At 39.0% G+C, this 15,875-nt stretch overlaps 1 protein-coding gene across 3 annotated transcripts in view; it reads left to right on the top strand.

The window, feature by feature from the left end:
* XPNPEP3 (X-prolyl aminopeptidase 3) overlaps positions 1-15,875 on the top strand; it is a 74,405-nt gene that overhangs the window by 19,814 nt on the left and 38,716 nt on the right. For all 3 annotated transcript variants that reach the window (XM_041757514.1, XM_041757513.1, XM_041757515.1), the window contains 2 exons: positions 7,905-8,312; positions 11,260-11,462. In XM_041757514.1, coding sequence (XP_041613448.1) covers positions 7,905-8,312; positions 11,260-11,462 — 611 coding nt within the window. The remainder of the gene's footprint in view (positions 1-7,904; positions 8,313-11,259; positions 11,463-15,875) is intronic.

The raw sequence follows: 15,875 nt of genomic DNA, 5'->3' as shown, positions 1-15,875 counted from the left end.
AGGCCATAGGTTTTTGAAGAGCTCCCTGGGTGCTTCTGATGCACACCACTTGCCTAATGGGTACTCATTCAGGTGGGTGCATGAGATGCCATCTAAAGCCAGATCTTTGGCCACAGGCCACGGTTTTTTTTTTTTGTTTTTGTTTTTATTTATTTATGATAGTCATAGAGAGAGAGGCAGAGACACAGGCAGGGGGAGAAGCAGGCTCCATGCACCGGGAGCCTGATGTGGGATTCGATCCCGGGTCTCCAGGATCGCGCCCTGGGCCAAAGGCAGGCGCCAAACCGCTGCGCCACCCAGGGATCCCTCAGGCCACGTTTTGAAGCAGAGTGTACCTTCTCCGTGCCTCTCTTACGTCCTCATACCCAAACTCTAGTTCTTAAATTCATTTATATCTTTAACATCACCACCATTGCGCATTTACAGAATTATGACTTTACATTTATGTAGCCATTTCAAGACTCTTTATAGGTTACACCTGATGAGCAGAATACTGGTATAAAAATGTTTTATATCCTAGAGCTTTTAAATTTAAGTTCAGGGTCAGTATGCCTGGGTGGCTCAGTGGTTGAGCATCTGCGTTCTGCTCAGAGTGTGATCCCGGATGCCCAGGATTGAGTCCCACATCAGGCTTCTTGCATGGAGCCTGCTTCTCTATGTCTACCTATGTCTCTCTACCTATGTCTATGTCTTTGCCTCTCTCTCTCTCTCTATGTCTCTCATGAATAAATAAGTAAAATCTTAAAAAAATAATAAACTAAAAAAAATACATTTAAGTTCAGGGTCTACTTTTTTTCATAGGTATTTCACCATGAAGTCTCCCTGTGTTTTTTGTTTTTTGAAGATTGATTGATTGAGGGACGCCTGGGTAGCTCAGTGGTTGAGCATCTGCCTTCGGCTTAAGACATGATCCTGGAGTTCCAGGATCGAGTCCCGCATTGGGCTCCTGCCTGGAGCCTGCTTCTCCTTCCTCTGCCTGTGTTTCTCATGAATAAATAAATAAAATCTTTAAAAAAAAAATTGATTGATTTGAAAGAGAGTGCACATGTGCAAGCAGGGGGAGGGGCAGAGGGAAAGAAACTTAAAGCAGACTTAGAGCTGAGTACAGAGTCCACCCAGGAGGGAGTCAGTCAATCCCACAACCCATAAGATCATGACCGGAGCTGAAACCAAGAGTTGGAGGCTTTACCAGCTGAGCCACCCAGGCACCCCTACCTATTTTTTAATTAATATATTTTCTTTTCTTATTTCCCCATATACCTATGTAATTTTTAAAATAATCTCATATTCTCATTGTGCACTTTCCTCTTGTCTTCATTTTCTGAAGAAGATTCTAATGCAGAATAAAGACTGGAGTGTTTAGGTATATATACATTTACAGATGAATAAACCTATATATTTAACCTATACGTATGGTGTATGTTGATTATTCATTTCAAGGTACCATTATACTGATGATTAGCTTATAGAAATTCCATAAACTGCCACCTAGTAGAATTATGGTATATTTCTCTGTTTCTTAATGCTGAGGGAAAAAAATTTGAAGTATAATAATTTTCCTCTGGTTTAAATATTGGTACATTAAAATTAAATGACTTTTCTATTTCTCTTTAACCTTTGTGCATATTTCTCATTCATATTGAGAAATTCTCTGAAGTAAAAATTAGCAAGAATCTGCTCTAAACAAGAATCAGGAATCTTCTAAAGAATTGAATAATAGGGGCAGCCCTGGTGGTTTAGTAGTTTAGCACCGCCTTTAGCCTGGGGTGTGATCCTGGAGACCCGGGATCCGGATCGAGTCCCACCTCAGGCTCCCTGCATGAGGCCTGCTTCTCCCTCTGCCTGTGTCTCTGTGTCTCTCATGAATAAATAAATAAAATCTTTAAAAAAAAATTGAATAATAAAAAAACTTCTGAATCACTTAAGACTCATTCTAATTGTATCTAATATTTATATAGTAATTGCTGTTTTAAGTATCTTAACTTATCTAATCCTCCTGACAACTTTGAGAAGTTGCTATTATTATTTCCATTTGACAGATGAGAAAACTGAGTCATAAAGCAGTTTGGTAGCTCTCCCCCAAGTCACTCAGTAAGTTGTTGAACCAGGATTCCAACTCACAAAAGTCTGTGAGTCCATACTTAACCATAAAACACTTGTTCCAAAAATACTGTCTGGAATATTTTTTTAAGATTTTATTTATTCATTTATGAGAGACAAAACAGAGAGAGAGAGGCAGAGACACAGGCAGAAGGAGAAGCAGGCTCCTCACCAGGAGCCCAACGGGGGACTTGATCCCCAGACCCGGGTCATCACACTCTGAGCCAAAGGCAGATATTCAAATGCTGAGCCACCCAGGTGTCCCACTATCTGGAAGGCTATTTTTGTTTTTGTCATAAGATTTTTTTTAATTAATTTTTTTAATTAATTTATTTATTTATGATAGAGAGAGAGGCAGAGACACAGGCAGAGGGAGAAGCAGGCCCCATGCTGGGAGCCCGACGGGACTCCATCCAGAGACTCCAGGATCCCGCCCTGGGCCAAAGGCAGGCGCCAAACCGCTGAGCCACCCAGGCATCCTCTTGTCATAAGATTTTTAATAAGAAATTCACTTGAGGGAAGTCTTGGTATAAAAGTATTACAAGTTTAGAGAGTCGTTTGCTTTTTTAAATGTGAAATTTACATATGAATTGCACAGATCTTAAATGCGCATTTCAGTGAGTTTTGACAAACATTAATGTCAACATAACCCACACACCTCATTCAAGGTATAGAACATTTTCATCACCCCAGAAAATCTTCTCCCCTCCAGTCGGTCCCTGCCTCCATCCTAGCCATTGCTCCACTTGCTATCAACATGGATTGTTTTGCCTGGTCTTGGAATCGTGTACAGTATGTACCCTTTCTGTCAGACTTGTTTTGCCCAATATATGCAAATAAAATCTTTTGGAGTATTTTTTATTGTTTATTTGGTCATTTCATTTTTTCAGAGAGGTCTATGTTTTACTTATAAAGGAAACATTAATTTTTTTTACCCCCATTCTCCAGCTACACAGTAACAGATCAGTTTATAAACTACTAGAAGACGATAAAAACTACCTAATATCAAACAATTCATTTTAAGGACACTGGTTCAAAATCAGACCATGTTAAAATCCTTTTTTAAAAAAAATATTTTATTTATTCATAAAGAGACACAGAAAGAGGTGAGACATAGGCAGAGACAGAAGCAGGCTCCATGTGGGGAGCCCAAGGTGGGACTCCATCCTGGGACTCCAGGATCACGCCCTGCACCAAAGGCAGTCGCTCAACAGCTGAGCCACCTAGGCGTCCCCCATGTTAAAATCCTAATCTAGTTATTTTTGGGAAATAATTGAAATACATACCTAGATTGTAGCTGAAACTTGCATCTTTCCGTCCATTTTCAGCCCTTATAAAACTTTGCTGTTGGGTTTTCTGCTTGGCTGATTAAATATGAAGACCATTTTTCTTATTCTCTTGAGAGGTCCAATCCTAAATGTCCTGGAAGAGCTTTTCCTCCTCGCTGTAGAGTCTCAGAATTGATTGTGAGACTTTGCTATCTGCAGAGTCCACATTGTGACATGTAAGCATTTGATTGGTAAAAAGCTGGTTAGAATAGCCCCTCTGTCCTTAATTGTTTCCACATGATAAAATACTTTGTTCCTTACCGCATTACAATTTGATGAAGTTACCAGAATGTCTGTTCAGATATAGTTATATCACAAGAAATTCAGGCCAGATTGACCATTACAATGGTTGGTTTTATGATCAAAGCCCATAACAACTGCCAGGTTTACCTCTAGGGTTAAAGTTCATTGCTTTATAACACCTTTTTTATTTCCTCCTTCAAATGATAAGAAAAGATGTCTGTTTTCCTTGGATAATTTTTTGTCATGACCAAAGATTTCTTTGTTACTTTGAGATTTCAGAAGTTTAGAAGCATTTAGTTAATTAATGATCATTCCATAGTGTTGGTGATTCATAAGCTTGGGAAAATGTAGACAGTGTTTTATGTGTTTCTCATGTAATCATTTCTATGAAATTGGATTCAGGAGGGACAGGAATACCTTGAAGGCAGTAAAAGATAGTTTTCCAATCATGTTTTGATATCCAAATAATTGTATCTTTTTACAGAAGTTACTTTCCAGTATATCTCTATATATGCTTTGTTATTAATGAGAGCAAGAGAGAACACATAGATTAAGGTCATTAAAATTGTGAATTTTATTTCTCGAAATTATAAAAAAATACAGAGGGACGCCTGGGTGGCTCAGTGCTTGAGCATCTGCCTTCAGCCCAGGGCGTAATCCTGGGGTTCCGGGATCAAGTCCCACATCAGGCTCCTTTCGGGGAGCCTGCTTCTCCCTCTGCCTATGTCTCTGCCTCTCTGTGTGTCTCTCATGAATAAATAAATAGAATCTTCTTTAAAAAATAAAATAAAATAATAAAAAAATAATAAAAATAAAAAAATACAGAATAAATTGACTTTTAATTAAGTTTTATTACATGGACTGTAGCTGTGGAGAAACCAAAAGCAAAGCACAGGAAAGGGAGAAAGAAGACAAAAAGGACAGGTTGAATGATCCATCAATTATGACCACCCTCTGCTTTTATGAAAGAGTACTGTTTGGGTGCACTGGAAAAGTTCCAATGTTGAGTAACAGTGGCAGGCTTAACATGAATAATTATCAAGGAGATAAATAGTTAAGCTTTTCCTGGGCTCTGGTACAAAGTTCAGTATTCTGCCCATGAGCCCTAGAGGACTCTTAGCCAGCTCAATCTGGGGGAAAAAAGAAATGCTATGTAAGCTCTTCTAGAAGTGACTCTGTTGGCTTACTTACTTTTTATTTCTTACCAACTTTATCAACAAAACTGTAGATTTTTTTCTATTATAGATAATTAAAAGTTAATATTTTGTTGAATGCAAACAGAATTTGCTAAAGAGAGAAACTGTAAATAAAATAAAATAAAATAAAATAATAAAATAATTAATTTAATTTAATTTAATTTAATTTAATTTAATTTAATTTAAAAAATGGCAGCCTGAGTGGCTCAGTGGTTTAGCGCCGCCTTCAGCCCAGGGCATGATCCTGGAGACCCGGGATCGAGTCTCACGTCAGGCTCCCTGCATGGAGTCTGCTTCTCTCTGCCTGTGTCTCTGCCTCTTTATTTCTCTCTGTGTCTCTCATGAATAAATAAATAAAATTTTGAAAAAAGAGAGAGAGAAACTATGCATAGGTAAAACAACTAGACTATTCTAAAGCAGTCATAAACTGGGTTAATAAAAACTCACAAGAGACACACAGAGAGGCAGAGACACAGGTAGAGGGAGAAGCAGGCTCCATGCAGGAAGCCCAACGTGGGACCCAGTCCCGGAACTCCAGGATCACTCCCAGAGTCAAAGGCAGACACTCAACTGCTGAGCCACCCAGGCATCCCTAAATTGTACATTTAAATGGGTGGTTGTACAGTATGTAAATAATATCTCAAGCTCTCTTTTAAAAATTGATCAAAAAAAATTGATCAGATAAATTAGAATTACCTGTTATAGAGCATTAAAATCTATTGGAGAAGGGTACCTAGGTGGCTCAGTAGGTTAAGTGTCTGCCTTTGGCTCAGGTCATGATCCTGGAGTCTTGGGATCGAGCTCCACATCAATCAGGCTCCCTGCTCAGTGGAGAGTCAGCTTCTCCCTCTTCCTCTATTAACCCTTCCCTCTCCTGCTTTTTCTTGATCTCTCTTGCTCTCAATAAATAAAATCTTTTTTTTAATCTACTTAAGAATTTGAATTTCATCTAATGGACAACAAAGAACCATTGTGTAGGTTATGAGTATGGAATGGACTGCTCATGATTTCTCTCCTTTATCTTTTCTCTTTAGTTGGGATTTTAATTATGAGAGTATATACTCATTGAAACAAAATTCAAATAATATTTTAAAAACACCTTAAAAAGGGACACATGGATGGCTAAGTCGATTAAGCACCTGACTCTTGATTTCAGCTCAGGTCATGATCTCAGGGTTGTGAGATTTAGCTCTGCGTTGAGCTCTGCATTTGGGCTTTGTGCTGGGCATGGAGCCTGCTTAAGATTCTCTACCTCTTCCTTTGCCCCCCCAACCCCCCAGCTGTTGCATGTTTTCTCTGAAGAAAGAGAAAGGGAGAAAGAAAGTTAAAAAGAAAATCTCATTCTTAATCCCCATAGATTACCACTATTTAAATTTGGGATTCTAAAAATAAATAAAAATTAATAAAATTGGGATTCTTTTCCGATTCTTTTTTCTCCTTTTTTAGTTTTTAACATAATGAGATCATATTATTCATCTTGTACTGTAACTTCTTCATATAGCCATATTTCATGGCTATCTTCCCATACTTACATGTGGAGACTGGCTACTACAGGGAATAATAATAGTAATCCACATCATGGAGTCAATGTAAAGATTAAATGAATTGATGCCTGTAAGTAATTAGAATAGTACCAGACACAGGAAAAGCATTCAGTAAGCATTAGGTGGTGTTTTGCTGTTATTGCTAAATGTAGGCTGAGGGATACAGCTCTCATGAGTGATTGTTTTAATAGTTCTTTTGCTTTGCAACCGAAAGTGAAAGCACATGTAAATTCCATTTCAGAGGGAAAGCATTCACCCAGCCACCACTGGGCTAGCAATTAGGCAGTCTGCTGGGTACTAATATTAAGAACTAAATATAACACTTCATAACAGGTTCCTAACCACCCACCTGTTGTGGGTGGGCTTAAGGAAATCAGACACTCTTGAAATGTATGTCAAAAGTTTGTGTGTGCCTCTATGCAGTTTAGTAAACAATCCATAGCTTTTATTCTTTTTAAAGATTTACTTATTTTAGAGAGTGTGTGCTCACCCAAGCAAGGGAGGGGCAGAAGGAGAGGTAGAGAAGCAGACTCCTGCTGAGCACCGAGCCCCATGACCCTAAGATCTTGACTTGAGCCCTAATCAAGAGTCAGAAGCTTACCCAACTGAGCCACCCAGGTGCCCTTGAATCCATAGCTTGTAAAGATTCTCTAGGTGATCTTCGTTCCTTAAGAACCACTTGCTTTGGGGCACCTGGGTGGGTCCGTTGGTTAAACATTTGCCTTCTACTCAAGTCATGATCCCAGGATCTTCAGATCCAGCCCCAGGTCAGGCTCCCCGCTCAGCAGGGAGTCTGCTTCTCCCGCTGCCTCTGTCACTCCCCCTGCTTGTGCTCCATCACTCACTCTTCTCTCTTTCAAATAAATAAAATCCTATCTTTTTTTAAAAGATAGAAAGGTATTATTATGCACTGGAAATTCAGAAGGAGATTTTAGCTCTTGAAATTGGGGGAAACTTTTTGACCTTAAACTATTGAAAACTTTACATCATTTAACAAGTATTTATCAAATGCCCACAATATTCCAGTTGTTATTCTAGGCTCTGGGAATAAAACATTGAACAAACAGACAAAAATCTATGTCCTCATGGAGCTTACATGCTTTTGGGAAAGTCACACACAGATAATATGATCCTTCTCCTCACCTTTTATGTTTATACCTCAGGTCAACCTTAATTATATGCCTAACAATGCCTTCCACATAATAATGTTCAATAAATATTTGATTGAATGAGTAAAAGAATGAATGAGCTCCTAAAGGATCATGATCTTGGTTTTCCAGCAGGACCACATTTTAACTATCATTTCTTCCAAAATTTTTATAGTGGAATAGAAAATTTGAAACCTGGGTCATCTCCATACTTCCCCATGTGCTGAAGAGATTTGTCATAAATTGAAGAAATGAACTTGGGTGTCTCTGTTTAATAATAACCTACCTTTAAAGTACTTTGGCACTGTATAAATGCAAAGCATCACTGTTATTTGTCATTTCTAGGAGAGGTGACGCCAGGACTATCTCAAGTGGAATATGCACTTCGCAGGCACAAACTAATGTCTCTGATCCACAAGGAAACACAAGACCAGAGTGGGACAGACCAAACAGTGGTTCTGCTGTCCAACCCTACATATTACATGAGCAATGATATCCCCTATACTTTCCACCAAGACAACAATTTTCTGTACCTGTGTGGATTCCAGGAGCCTGATAGCATCCTGGTCCTTCAAAGCCTCCCTGGCAAGCAGTTACCAGCACATAAGGCCATGCTTTTTGTGCCTCGGAGAGATCCTAGTCGAGAACTTTGGGATGGCCCACGATCTGGCACTGATGGAGCAATAGCTTTAACGGGAGTAGACGAAGCCTATACACTGGAAGAATTTCAACATCTCGTACCAAAACTGAAAGGTAACAAATGGGAACAGAAGTCAAATCACAGGACAGATTTGGAATTAGCCCTTCCTTGCCTATGTAGACAAAGTTCTTAATTTTCTAAAATGATTAGCTCATAGTTCCTTGAGCACCATGAAAGGAACATAAATCTTTTCCACAAGACTAAGATTTAATATTCAATTGCCAAGTCTTTGTTAAATTATTCATTCACAGAGACTGTTAACCCTCCTAGTTTGAAATCCCAGAAAAAGAATTTCTTCTTAATGTGGAGGATGAGCATGGGTCACTCTTCAAGATTACTGATCAGTCCATTGACTGCTTATATTACCACTGCTTATATTACTTCTGCCAACTCTTCAAAAAGAAGCACTGTTCTCAAAGAATGATTGATGCATCACCAGTGTCAAAATTACCTGGTGACACATATTAGAATTACAAATGTATAATAGATATTGGAAATGTAAAATCTTAGGCCCCCACTCCATACCTACTAGATCAGAATCTGACTTTTAATAGGATTCTCAGGTGGTTCATATAGTACACAGTTGAGTCCATGCCCCTCAAAAGAGTCACTTTCTCTACTTTTATTCTGTTAAAATTATAATCATAATTATGGGATTCCTTTTCTGGAACTTTGCAGAACCTACACTATGTTATAAATTATCTTTAGTGATTCTTGTAAATCTACAGCTCTTGAAAGCAATTTATTTTTTGAAGCGTCCAAAAGTCACTTAAGTTTGGTAAATAAGATAGATGATCAAGTTGGAAAGTACTAATTTTAGACAAAATAGCATATGGTTATAAAATTATAGTGTGATTTTCTTATATGGTTTATAAACTATTTCTCAAGTCAGTTTCTAAAAGAGAATTCCAAAATTATTTCCAGTGATCATGGGATTTATTGGACTTGTTTCCTGCAAAGACTGCTTTGCAAGAAAATACTTACTTGAATATGAAGTTCCAGTATGTTTGAATGGTTTTCATTGCTTTATGCAAGTATTTTCTATTTTACAGAGATAATTATCTCAGCTAAATTAGTGGAACTTTTTTTTTATAACTTCAAAGTCTTCATAAATGTAGAACACAGAATCATTTTCCTTTTTAGCTTTTTGATTTTTTGAATTAGTTGCTAGCTCTCCTGTTCAACAGTGTAAATTTCATCAACTCAGTATTGTTAAATGAAACCTTACCCCGGGGATCCCTGGGTGGCGCAGCGGTTTGGCGCCTGCCTTTGGCCCAGGGCGCGATCCTGGAGACCCGGAATCGAATCCCACGTCGGGCTCCCGGTGCATGGAGCCTGCTTCTCCCTCTGCCTGTGTCTCTGCCTCTCTCTCTCTCTCTCTCTCTCTGTGACTATCGTAAATAAATAAAAATTAAAAAAAAAAAAAAAAGAAAGAAAACTTACCCCGAATTTATATCTCAAAAGACTTCTAACTCACCATTCTTTTTTTTTTTTAATTTTTATTTTTGATAGTCACAGAGAGAGAGAGAGAGAGAGAGGCAGAGACACAGGCAGAGGGAGAAGCAGGCTCCATGCACATGGAGCCCGACGTGGGATTCGATCCCGGGTCTCCAGGATCGCGCCCTGGGCCAAAGGCAGGCGCCAAACCGCTGCGCCACCCAGGGATCCCTAACTCACCATTCTTAATGTTACTAGTTACTAGATAAAAGTAGCAGGCAAAGGAAAAGATTCATGAAGTCATATTTATTTAAATAAGTTTAAAAACCCAAAAAAGTAGGGATATGATTTCATACACTGAGAACAGGTAGTAGAGGTGGTTTTACTGTTTTAAAAGTACAATTAAATTTCTGTTAAAAATAAGATTAATGTTTGATTGTAATATACATTTAAAACTATGTTTATAAAAAAAAATAAAATAAAATAAAACTATGTTTATTTTAAAATGAAAATATTTAGGAGGTTGTATCACTAATATATAGCCAATCAAAATTTGTAAGACTTTTCCCCTCTTCTGTCCCAAATACTTTGTTTTTTTGGGTTTTTTTAAAGATTTTATTTATTCATTCATGAGAGACACCCAGAGAGAGGCAGAAGGAGAAACAGGCTCCATGCAAGGAGCCCGATGCGGGACTTGATCCTGGACTCCAGGATCACACCCTGGGCCAAAGGCAGGCGCTAAAACACTGAGCCACCCAGGTGTCCCTGTCCCAAATACTTTGTATAAAACATAACAACCCCTTAGACTTCAGTTGTTGGGAAGGTTGCTTATAGGCCATGTCAGGAAAAAAGAAAGGGATGAATGGAAACCAGCTGTAAGTGGGAACATCTTCGTCATGAGCCTTCACATAAGTGTTATATGTCAGGCACATATAGACCAGTTCCTTGGGTCTCTAGATTTAAAAGGAGAACTGTAGTTGTCTAATGAGAATATATAGCAGATGGGAAAGGAAAAGGGTTCCCGTTAAGTGTGGGTTAGCACACACTATCCACTAGAGTGTTTCCATAGCCATGAAGAGTTCTCCTAAATGAGATGAAAGTCTCTTTTCACTAACACAGATTGGGAAGAAAGGGAATACTTTTAACCAGGAGGTCATGATCTGAGTACTTTTTTCTGTCCTCCTGTGTTCATTTATTCAACAATCCCTCTAGTTCAGTTATGATGTGGAGTTCTTTAATACTTAACAAATAATGAATGAGATCTAAGCTGGAGAAAAAGCTTTAGTCCCATCGTCTACCATCTTTATAAGGAACACTGAAGTTTGGGGTCAGAAAAGCTGTATATTCGGTGTCAGAATATATTGCCATTTGCAGGGAGTAGCCTTTCCAGTGATACATGATCAAACCCTTCAGTTGCTTCAATCCTGAGAGAGTTTTTGTTCAACCCTCCAGAGTTCTATGCCACAGGTTTTATAGTTTTGACTCTTGCTCAAGTCATTATGACAGTTGGCATTTCTTGTTTTTGTTTTATTTTAAATTTATTTTTTTGCTGCTCATTTTAAGATGAGACAAATATGGTCTGGTATGACTGGATGAGACCCTCTCATGCACAGCTTCACTCTGACTACATGCAGCAGCTGACTGAGGTCAAAGCCAGGAGCAAGAATAAAGTTCGGGCTGTCCAGCAGCTGATACAGCGTCTCCGGCTGATTAAATCTCCTGCAGAAATTGAGCGAATGCAGATTGCTGGGAAACTAACATCACAGGTATGGTTCCTACCAAAAAAGTATTTTCCAAATTAAAAAACTGAAGTTCTTAGGGTTCAGTGGGCCCCTTAATGTCCTAGGAGATGAGCATCCACCTTCTATTTTTCTGTTTGGTGAGCACGTCTAGAGACTTGGTCAGTACCTTGCAAGGCAAGATAAATCTGCCTTCTTGAATCTTTCACCCATGGTTTTAGTTGTCTCTCCTTGGAACAACATAAATTAATTCATTGTATTTTCCTTATGATAACTGAAATCATGGCAGCTAAACACAGTTAGATTTCTAAAGAAGACTCTGGACCCAAAACGATAGGGCTTACAAAGCTTAATTTATTCTAGGAAACAGATACAGTACAGCAACAGCTTTAAAGGAAGAATATCTTTCACTGTCAAAGGCTGTCTCACAGAAAGGGTCCAGAGAAGCCAGGTTCAGGCCCTTGTCCTCCCTCAGTAAGGGTGGCAGGATGAATTTTCTCTCATGGATAAGGAGCACAGATAGATGTACGCACAGAATGCCTTGGAGCCAGGGAACCCAAAACGAAATCTCAGCTAGGAATTTTGCCTATTTGGTCATATTGGCATATTCCTGCTGTACAATAGCAAAGCCCTTCAGAGAACTCACAGTGAGACAAGTACAAACCATTAATCTCATAAGACTAATTTGCCATTTTTAGCCATTTTTAAGTATGCAGTTCATTGGCATTAAATACATTGTTATCAATCACCACCACTGTATATCTCCAGAACTTTCTCATGGTCTCCTGTTGAAACTGTACCCATGGCACACCTGGATGGCTCAGTGTTTAAGCATCTATCTTCTGCTCAGAGTGTGATCCGGGGATCAACTCCTACATCAGGCCCCCTGCGGGGAGCCTGCTTCTCCCTCTGCCTCTCTCTCTGTATCTCTCATGAATAAATAAATAAAATCTTAAAAAAACAACAACAAAACTATTGTATACAAAACTATTTTACACAAAACTATTGTATACAAACTATTTTGTATATAAAACTATTTTGTATATTGCACATTAGACAATGACTTCCCATTTCGCCTTCCCTCTAACCCCTGGTGACCACCATTTTATTTTCTGTCTCTATAATTTGACTATTTTTTTTTGTTTAAGATTTTATTTATTCATGAGAGACATAGAGAGGGAGAGGCAGAGACATAGGCAGAGGGAGAAGTAGGCTCCCCCACAGAGAGCCCAATGCAGGACTCGATCCCTGAACCCCAGGATCACAACCTGAGCCGAAGGCAGACGCTCAAACTGCTGAGCCCACCCAGGTGCTCCTAATTTGACTACTTTAGGCACCTCATATAAGTATAGTCATACAGTATATTTTCCTTTATTTCTGATTTGTTTCATCAAGCAAAATGTCTCCAGGATTCAATATGCTGTGATATATATCAGAATTTCCTTTCTTTTTAAGGCTGAATAATATGCCATTTTCTGTATATGCATCATTTTATTTATCTGTTCAAGTGTTGACAGGACATTTGGGTTGTTCCTATGGTTTTGATTTGCATTTTCCTAATGGTTAGTGATGTTGAGCATCTTTTCATGTGTTTATTGCCCTCACAACATCTTTAATGAGTATGTTTCATGCTGTGCCTTGACCAAAGTCAGTGCCATGCAAAAATTCAGCAAAACAGCTCAAGCTAATTTCAGGAATTAACCCTCACAGAGCAGTCCACTCGCATAACCCACTGTCCACTCTTTTTTCTAATAAAACTGTAATCCCTAGTGTGATATCTTTACTTGCCTTACAATATCTCATAATCAGATAGATAATCAAAATCCATATGCAGAATCCAAACATTTACAGTATCCAATGTGGTGTTGGTATGCATTTATTTATTTATTTATTTATTTTTATTTTTTTTTTAATTTTTATTTATTTATGATAGTCACACACAGAGAGTGAGAGAGAGGCAGAGACACAGGCAGAGGGAGAAGCAGGCTCCATGCACCGGGAGCCCGATGTGGGATTCGATCCCGGGTCTCCAGGATCGCGCCCTGGGCCAAAGGCAGGAGCTAAACCGCTGCGCCACCCAGGGATCCTGGTATGCATTTAAACAGGTAGCTGAACCACCCATTTATACTTTCCCATGTTTTTGTAACTGTATAATACTTTTGCTTCTTGGATCTTTAAGTGTCCATTCTTTATGGTATATATCTACTAAATTATTAATCTATCGTTAATCATCTCTAAATACTTCTCAGACTAGTTTGTCTCCAAAGGGATAATGTCCTGAGATAGCTTTAATTCAGTCTCCCTCTGTATTTGATCATTAATATCAGTATTATCCTCAGTTTTTTAGTATCTACAATATTAATTTTACTTATGCCTCCATGTTATACCATATAGCAGTATTATTGTAGTTACAGTATAAATCATGGTGTAGATGCACCTTCGTGGCTCAGGTGGTTAAGCATCTGCCTCTTGGTTTCAGATCAGGTCATGATCTCGGGGTGTGAGATTGATCTCCATTCCAGAACTATTTAAGGTTATCTCCCTTTCCCTCTGCCCCTTCTGCTCCACATTCATGCATGCATGCACGTGCTCTCTCTCTCTTCCTCTCTCTTTCTCAAAAAAAATCATGCCGTAATTATTTTTTTAAAAGAATTTATTGGAAAAAAAAGAATTTATTGGGACACCTGAGTGGCTCCTTTGGCTCAGGTTTTGATCCTAGAGTCCCAGAATCGAGTCCCACATCAGGCTCCCTATAGGGGAGCCTGCTTCTCCCTCTGCCTATGTCTCTGCCTCTCTCTCTGTTTCTCTCATGAATAAATAAATAAAATCTTTGTTTAAAAAAAACATTTATTTGAGAGAGAGAGAGCATGTACACAAGCAGGGGAAGGGGCAGAGGGAGAGAGAGGAGACTCTCAGCTGAATGGAGCCCAACACCAGACTCAATTCCAGGACCCCAAGATCACAACTTTATCCAAAGTCAGATGCTCAGCTGACTGAGCCACTCAAGTGCCCCTGCAATCTTATCTTTTCTTAAATACAATGTATCATTTCTCATAGGAATATAGATGAGAGGCCATATCTCTGTTTTTTCAGGATTTAAAACATCTTGAGAACATAACTAAATTCCTTCTCTAAGGTTACATGGTTTGACAGATACTAGTTTCCAGTAAGAAGAAACCTGCAGCAGAACCCATTAATCTACTACAGGAAGCACTCTAGTCCTGTTTAAAATCTGTCCAGTACAGGGGTGTGATCTCACAACCCTGATATCATGATCTGAGCTAAAATCAGGAGTTGGATGCTTAATCAACTGAGCCACCCAGGCACGCCCTTATTAGGTCTTTTCTAGCAGTATGTCTTTACTCATTAAAAACAAATATGCCTGGGTAACAGTCTGTTGAGTATCTGACTCTTGGTTTACACTAGGATCCTGATCTCATGGGTTGTTGGATCAAACTGTGTCCTCAGCAGGGAGTCTGCTTGAGCAATTCTCTCCCTCTGCACCCTTCCCATGCCCCACCCTCTGCGAGCATGAACACTCTTTCTCTCTCTCAAATAAGTAAATCTTTAAAAAAACAACAACAATAAATCTGCCTGCCCAAATACTCCTAAGCAGCAACTAATTCCACTAAAGCTCTTATTTCATATGGGCCAACAGCAGAAATGTCACTGATTACTAACTGCTTTTCTTCAATTAGGAAATACATTTGGTACTTCAAAAGTGTTAATTCCCCAGGCTTAGATCACATGAGTAGTAGTCACTCCTACATAGACTTTGGTTTGAGTGCTTTGTAGCACTTCCCATAACCAGATAAATTTCAGAATTCTCAGGAATGTGGGCCCACCAAGTTGTACCTAGATCTTATCCTATATCAGTGATCCAAGTGTCCAGTTGTTCCTCCTCCTCATGCCTTTTCACCCACAAAAACAGGGCAAATTGCAATTTTTACATATATAATAGTAATTTGACAGAAGGGATATGCGGTAGATAATACTCTACCATCATATTGTGAACCTTTTTAAAAATCTATTTGTTTATTTATTTTTTAAAGATTTATTTTATTCATGAGAGACACAGAGATATAGGTAGAGGGAGAAGCAGGCTCTCCATGGGGAGCCCGATGTGGAACTTGATCCTGGGACTCCGGGATCGTGCTCTGAGCTGGAGGCAAGTGCTCAACCACTGAGCCACCTAGGTGTCCCTGTTTGTTTATTTATTGAAGGATTTTATTTATTTGAGAGCATGAGCAAGGAGGAAGGAGCCGAGGTAGACAAAGAAACTGACTCCATGCTGAGCAGGGAGTCCCACATGGGGCTCCATCCCAGGACCTTGGGATCATGACCTGAGCCAAAGTCAGCCACTTAACCCACTGAGCCACCCAGGCACCCCTCTGGTACTTTTTAAAACCATCATCGTGATTAACAGCATATGATGTTAAT

The sequence above is a fragment of the Vulpes lagopus genome, chromosome 5, assembly GCF_018345385.1.
Source record: "Vulpes lagopus strain Blue_001 chromosome 5, ASM1834538v1, whole genome shotgun sequence".
Lineage (NCBI taxonomy): Eukaryota > Metazoa > Chordata > Mammalia > Carnivora > Canidae > Vulpes > Vulpes lagopus.
The sequence above is the reverse complement of the archived record's forward strand: the minus strand, read 5'-3'. Positions and strand labels throughout refer to the sequence as shown.